Source organism: Gekko japonicus, unplaced genomic scaffold, assembly GCF_001447785.1.
Source record: "Gekko japonicus isolate JY-2015 unplaced genomic scaffold, Gekko_japonicus_V1.1 scaffold815, whole genome shotgun sequence".
NCBI lineage: Eukaryota > Metazoa > Chordata > Lepidosauria > Squamata > Gekkonidae > Gekko > Gekko japonicus.
In genome coordinates, this window is record NW_015161974.1 from 505,251 (window position 1) to 512,167 (window position 6,917).

A 6,917-nucleotide genomic window follows, 5' to 3' on the forward strand; every position below is an offset into this window, starting at 1 on the left:
AGCGGTGCCCCACAGAGGAGTGGCGACCTGCACGAGGGGCCTGGGGTTCTCCTGGAATTCCAGGTGATCACCAGACGGGGAGAGATCAATTTCCCCGGAGGGAACTGGCAGCTTCAAAGGGTGGGCAGTCCATTTGCAGGCACCGCACCCACATTTCCAGGAATTTGCCAAGCAGGAGCTGGCAGCCCTAGTCCCACACGGGATTTTACTAGGCATGGAAAATGAGAATGGCGGTGTTTATGCCATCATTTCCATGAGTGTTATTGTCCTCAGCTTTCCAGAAATGTTGTGTTCTGGATCCCATGTAAAATTCTCTGTTATTTCCCAATGCAAGTATTACAAACATCTCTTTAGCTTAAACGCCTTTTATGTGACTATTAAATACCTGCGTCAGAGAGAGGCTCTTGCTGGTACCTGTTTCTTTAAGGAAAGTGGGGGAGGGGGAGTGCTTAACTGTTTCCCTGCCTGTAGCTTCTCTGCAACAGGAAGAGTGTGGAGGGGGGGATTTGGAAGACAAATAACAATTGTGGGTTGGGGGGATATGGTTCAATACTCCCTTCCCCTCTGCTACTAATCCCCCCCTTCCTGAAGTTACCTTTCAGAAGCAAAAGGCATTTTATTTATCGTTTATTTCATTTATATCTTAGTTCCCCAATGGAGATTCAAAGTAGCTTACAGGATTCTCCTCTCCTCCATTTTATCTACACGACATGCCCTATAGGCTAGATTAGCCTGACATAATGTTTTGCTAGTCCTTAATAAAGTGAAAAGCAGAAGTAGCAGGGGTTTTTGGGGGGAGGATGATCATGTTTCTCCCTTTCATGAGGTTTGTTTCAATTGATTTAATAACAGAGATGGCGATTTCCTTGATTCAGGAGGCTACAGTATATTTGTGTCAGTTATCCTCATTTGCTTGCCTTTGCAGATCTGCTCCTCTTCTCCCTGCCTCCACTCCCTGCCTCCACAATCCATTTCTTTCATTCCCGATAACCTTCCATCCCTCCAAAAACTGGGGAGCCGTTTCCCAGCAGGTGTCATTTGCTTCATTGCAGAGCTGTGTTTTTGTGATTGCAGAATCAGGATTCCACCCTTCACTGTCCTGGAGACCTGGAATATGGGGAGGAATAAAGAGCAAGGGAAGCCTCTTCTGCCTGCTGAATAGTCCAGTATGTGAAAGGCTGCATCTCGTAGCAATTAGAAGAGAAGAAGAAGAGATTGGATTTATACCCCGCCCTTCACTACCCAAAGGAGTCTCAGAGCAGCTTACAAACTCCTTTCCCTTCCCTTCCCCACAACAGATACTCTGTGAGGTAGGTGGGCCTGAGAGAACTCTGACACAAACTGCTCTTTTTCAAGAACAGCTGTGCCAGAACTACGGCTTGCCCAAGGTCATCTAGCCTGGTGCAAGTGGAGGAGTGGGGAATCAAACCCAGTTCTCCCAGATTAGAGTCCGTGCTCTACTACACTACACCACTACACCAAACTGGCTCAGACTAGGATCTGGAAGAGCCAGGTTCAAATGCCGACTCTTCCTGGGGGACCTTGGGCCAATCACATGCTCTCAGCCTAGCCTACCTCACAGGGCTGTTCTGAGGATAAACTGGAAGAGAGGAGAATGAAGTAAGCCAGTTTGGGTCCTCTTTGGGGAGACAGGCAGGGTATAAATGAAATAGAAATCAATTAAAAATTAAAAAGTCTCTTAGAGCCTCTGGCATGTCCCAAAAAGTAGAACCACACCTGAAGTAATCTAGAGGACATTAAAAAAAAAAAAAAAGAGTGCTAAACAAGCTAAAAAGGTAAAGGTAAAGATTCCCTTGCTCGAAAGCCAGTCAAATCCGACTCTAGGGTTGCGGTGCTCATTTCCGTTTCAAAGCCGAAGAGCCAGCGCTGTCCGAAGACATTTCCGTGGTCATGTGGCTGGCATGACTAAACACCAAGGCGCACGGAATGCTGTTACCTTCCCACTGTAGTGGTACCTATTTATCTACTTGCAATTTCTTGCTTTCAAACTGCTAGGTTGGCAGGAGCTGGAACTAGAGACGGGAGCTCACTCTGTCATGCGGCACACTCGGGTCTCGAACTGCTGAACTACCAACCTTCCACAGCCTGCAGTTCAGCGTCTTAACCACTTGAGCCACTGCAGCTCCACGCTAAACAAGCTAGGTCCCTGCAATTGAACTCGTACAGTAAACCACTTTTAGCAGTCTGGAATATACAATATAACCACTTTCCACTGATTCTTTACACATATGCCTCACCCTCCTTCCAAGCAACTCAGGGTGGCCTCCATGGATAAGGAGATCCAGATTTATTTCTGTCTCAACAGTCTTGCAAGGTTGGTGAGGCTGAGCATGAGTGATTGATGCTGGCCCATCCTCACCGAGGGCGCTCCGTGGTCCAAGCGAGGATCTGAACCCAGGTGTGGCACTCAAGCCACCATGCAGCATCGCCTGGCTTCTCTTTTATCAGCTCTGTTAGTGTGGAGAAAACATCTCCTTCCTCCACTCTCGGACTTTGAGAGCCACGCCCCACTCTTACTCCTTTCCCTCGGACGCCGGCCATTTTCCGCTTTGTTTATACTAAAGAGTGCTTTTTCACACTTCTTCAGCCTGGCTTCTCTTTTAGATGTTCGGTTAACTTGTCCTTGTGGGCATCCTGTTGGTTCCTGCCAGCCAGGTGATGATTTCCCCCCAAGGCTTCAGGCTCCTCCAGAGTGGCATTCTCATTCTTTTCATCTGCTCGTCCCAGGCTGCTGACAAAGGAAAATATTATTCATATTTGAAATACTGTTCATATTTCAAAAGAATTTGTGCTCTGCATATTGTACATGTTCTTTTAAGTTTGCAGAAAATCAATTCTTGTGGTTCTTTCCTTCCAGGACTGGAAAGAGTCACGGAGCTGTTCTTTGGATGGAATATAATCTGACTTCCAGCCTTTCGGTTAGCACAGGGCTCGTGAAGGTTTCAGATGAAAAGGTATTTGCTTAATTCTGTTTCATCTGTCCTCCAAAGAAAGTAAAGCAGAATGTTAAATTGCAACAGAGCAACATCCTTGTACCCTGCTCTGGTCTATTTCATGGTTTTGCTTTTTCAGAGTTAGTTAGCAGTTTGTTTGAATAAATCTTTGTTTATATCATTTATGTGGGAAATACGTGCTTGAAGGGTGCAACATAGAGTTCACTTGTGTGTTCTATTTTTGCGTAAAGTATACTGGCTTGGATCCCACAGTTGTGCTAGCAGAGGGACTTCCCACTGTTGGCAGGAGTGTTCCCCTGACAAATAAGGGGAAAGACACTTTCCACCAAAGAAAGAGAAGTGCCTCTGGTAGGGGAACAGATCTGCAGAATACAACCCACAATGTAAAACATATTTGTGCCAGGCCCAAGGGAAAGCGTTTTCCTATTTTGGCACATTCGTTGGGAATGTTGTGATTCTTACAGCCCAATCCTCTGCATGTATACCAAGTGGCCTGGTCCATCAGCACAGTGAACGGATTATACCACTTTGGATGATGGGATTACTTTGGTCAAGGTTTCTCTGCGTGAAACATTGCTGGAAAGTGGGGAAACCAGCCCAGCATGCAAAGAAACTGTTCTCCCTAATATGCAGAATTTGTCCAAAAAAATAATTGTGGGGAGTTTTCACATTGGGAAGCCTTTTGAAATGTGACTCCCCTTCCGTGGACCCTTAAGTGGCACAAGCCACTCTGCCATCTTATCGTGCTGCCGGTTTGGTTCACCAAGCTGCAGTTACTCCCGAGTCAGTCTCTGCATAGAACCAACAGCCTTGGAGGACTGCAATCCAGAAGCGATTTCCTCCATTTCTCCCCCGTTCCGGAGGACTAAGAAGCTGCCTGCGAAATAGAAGAACAATCTCAGCCTATCAGCGTAATACATTCCTCGCCTTGGATCCAGCCAGCTTTTCCATTCGTGAAAAAGGGTGCGACCATCGAAAAGACCATTCATGGACAAAATCTCAGGCCTTGTAAAATGGAGCAGAATTGGCCGAGACCCGGAAGGGGGGGGGGGCTTGTTGATCCCAACCCCCTGTATGACTCGGCATGTTTGTTTTCCAAAGCAAAGTACTTGGCTGTCAGAGTTCAGATGTTCACCTCTGGGGCTGATGTTCTTCCTCTTGGTTCTTTCCCGCAGGGCTACTGTCAGTGGACTCCCCACTGCAAACAAGCCGTGTATTTCTTCAGCACCGTTTCTGCGCCAGAGACTCTCCCCGGCTGCCCCTCTGCGGTTGCTTACACCATCAGCTTCAATCCCAAGACTGGAGATGTTATCATGGATTTTAAACTCTTAAGTTAACACTTCATCCTTCCGTGAACCTCCTCCCCTTCCTCACTAGATCCTAATAAATATATTCAGGGGTGGCTATGGGGAAATGCTGTTCTGTGAGCTGCTGCCATCCCTTAAAAGGCAAGAACGAAGCCTAAAGCGGCCCCTGAGCAATCACGGTGCTGTATGCGTAGATCCTGCTTGGTAATGAGAAAATGGAATCTCTTGTTCTGAAAACATCAGTAAAGTACCTTATTAATGTGGCATAAACACGAGACTTCCCAAACAGAGGGCTTATATTGGTTGGGCCCCATGGATCTGTTCTCCTCTGGCAGAATAAGCTTTTCCCTGTTGCAAAAGTCTCAAAAGAAAAAGAAAATAGAGGCTCAGTAGCTAGTTGGGGGGTGGTTCCTTCTGCTGGCAGCGAGCAGAATGGACCTGCAGGATCCAGCCCACTGTCTGGTGTTTTTTATCTGCCACTTGCTAGGCTACCAAAGCTGGGTTTGTGTTAGCTGCTGGCTTGAATGTTTGCAGCTATCGCTTGACTTACCGTCACAGAAGTGCACAAGACTCTGTTATTTCGTTTTTGCTGCAACAGAGATGAGTTTGGAGTGCAGGCTACTGGATCAGTGTTTTCCATGTTTGTTTTATTTACCTATGTGCATTCTTATATTGCTTTGTAGTGTGAGCCAGCTTGGTGTTAAGAGCGGCAGGACTCTAATCCAGAGGACCAGGCTCGATTCTCCTTCACATGAAGCCAGATGGGTGACCTTGGATCAGTCACAGTTCTCTCAGACCTCTCTCAACCCACCAAGAAGTCTAGCTTGCCACCTAGTGGTCCATAACTCTAAAGAGTTCGAACTTTGCTGCCAGCCAAACCTCCAGTCTCCTGGCTATACAACACATACTGTCATACGATGATGATGATAAAAATAAAAAGATTCTGAGAAGCTGTTGGGCCCCTAAAGGAGAGCAGCCCCCCCCCCTAAAGGCAGAGGGCGCAGCAGGTAAACAAAAACTTTGTGCAGTGATTTTTGCAGTAAAGGGATGCAGTTTCATTTCCCGATGAATGTTGTGGGAGGGGGGAAGCCACAGATAACTTTGTAAAAAGGTGAAGATCCATCGGTGGAGGGCAGGTCTAGCAGTGGTGTGCTGGCTATGATATCTGAAACTTCAGCCTTCCTCTTGAGAATCTGCTGACCACCAACGGTGCTAAGGATGAGGGCCCACTGGACGGAGATTCACCTCCCCCATCTGACCCCTCTCCCCAAGAGAAGAAGAAGAAAAAGAGACTGGATATATACCGCGCCCTTCGCTTGGAGTCTCAGAGAGGTTTACAATCCCCTTCCTCTTCCCACAACAGACACTCTGTGAGGTAGGTGGGGCTTCCGAGAGCTTTGCGAGAACTGCTCTTGAGAGAACAACTCTGAGAGAACTTGTGACTGACCCAAGGTCACCCAGCTGGCTCCATGCTGAGGAGTGGGGAATCAAACCCAATTCTCCAGTTTAGATTCTGCTGCTCTTAACCACTACACCAAACTGACAAAGAGATCTTTGCCATCTTCCACTCTGCTTCTAGCTCTGCAAATGTCACCCTCTCCAAAAAAGTGGAAAGTGCAAACCTCACAGGATCCTGGGGAAACAGTTATTTGGCCTGGAGCTTTTGGGATGGAATGTTTCAGTAAGCTCCCCCACTTTCGGCATGGTCAGAGATGACTCCCCCACCCCCCAGGGAATAAGCACTACCAAGGTTGGAGGGTTTTTCCCCTCTAAATTTCAGCTACAAACTTTAGAATGCTCAGCCTACCTACAAGGAAGGTGTGAAGACCAGAGAATCCTCGTAAGTTGAGAATTAGCTAGAAATGACTTTTTTGTTTGGTTTCCTAAGTTCTGTCTTTCCCTCCTCCGCTTCCCCTCATTTGTCTGTCTATATGTGCTCAGAATAAACTTTTAAAAATTGCTTTTCAGCCCTGAGAGATGTCTTTACGCTGTGCTTCCCCAAGGGCTCAGGCCGCTCGATTTGTGCTACTTAATGTTAGAAGGAAGATTGAGGAGGCAGTTATCCCACTGGAGACAAGGAACTAACCACTTATCTCCTGGAGCAGAGAAGAGTGGGTGGATCGGTCTGTCTCCAGCTGCTCAGAATTGTTTTGACAAAGACAATAGAGAACTCTTAGCATACCAGTATAGCCATAAATAACACCCACCAAGGGAAGACCATCCACAATTCACAACTATGTGTGCTCAAAACTGTATATTGCATTCATTGAAATACACAGAAGGGTTAGTGGTCATAAGTCCAGTGTTCCCTCTAAGCTGAGTTAGTGTGAGCTAGCTCACAGTTTTTTAGCCTCCGGCTCACACATTTTTGTCGTAGCTCAGGAAGGATGGTGCCAGAGCAAACTAATTTATGCAGTAGCCAAATCGCTCGCTCGCAACTTTAATGCCAGGAGCTCACAAAGTAGAATTTTTGCTCATAAGACTCCACAGCTTAGAGGGAACATTTGTATAGGCATTTGTCCAACAGATTGCTCATAACATTTAAGCATATTTTACAAAAAGAACACGTTCAAAACCAACAGTAGGTCTATGGACAATACCTAGGTATGGAATTTGTAAAATATGCTTAATTCTT

At 46.6% G+C, this 6,917-nt stretch overlaps 1 protein-coding gene across 1 annotated transcript in view; it reads left to right on the plus strand.

Annotated features, from left to right (window-relative positions):
* PRMT7 (protein arginine methyltransferase 7) overlaps positions 1 to 5,200 on the plus strand; it is a 40,385-nt gene extending 35,185 nt beyond the window's left edge. The window contains exons 16-17 of the mRNA XM_015429715.1: positions 2,879 to 2,975; positions 4,151 to 5,200. Of these exons, the coding sequence (XP_015285201.1) occupies positions 2,879 to 2,975; positions 4,151 to 4,312 (259 nt within the window). The 3' untranslated portion in view covers positions 4,313 to 5,200. The remainder of the gene's footprint in view (positions 1 to 2,878; positions 2,976 to 4,150) is intronic.
* Positions 5,201 to 6,917: the final 1,717 nt, after the last annotated feature.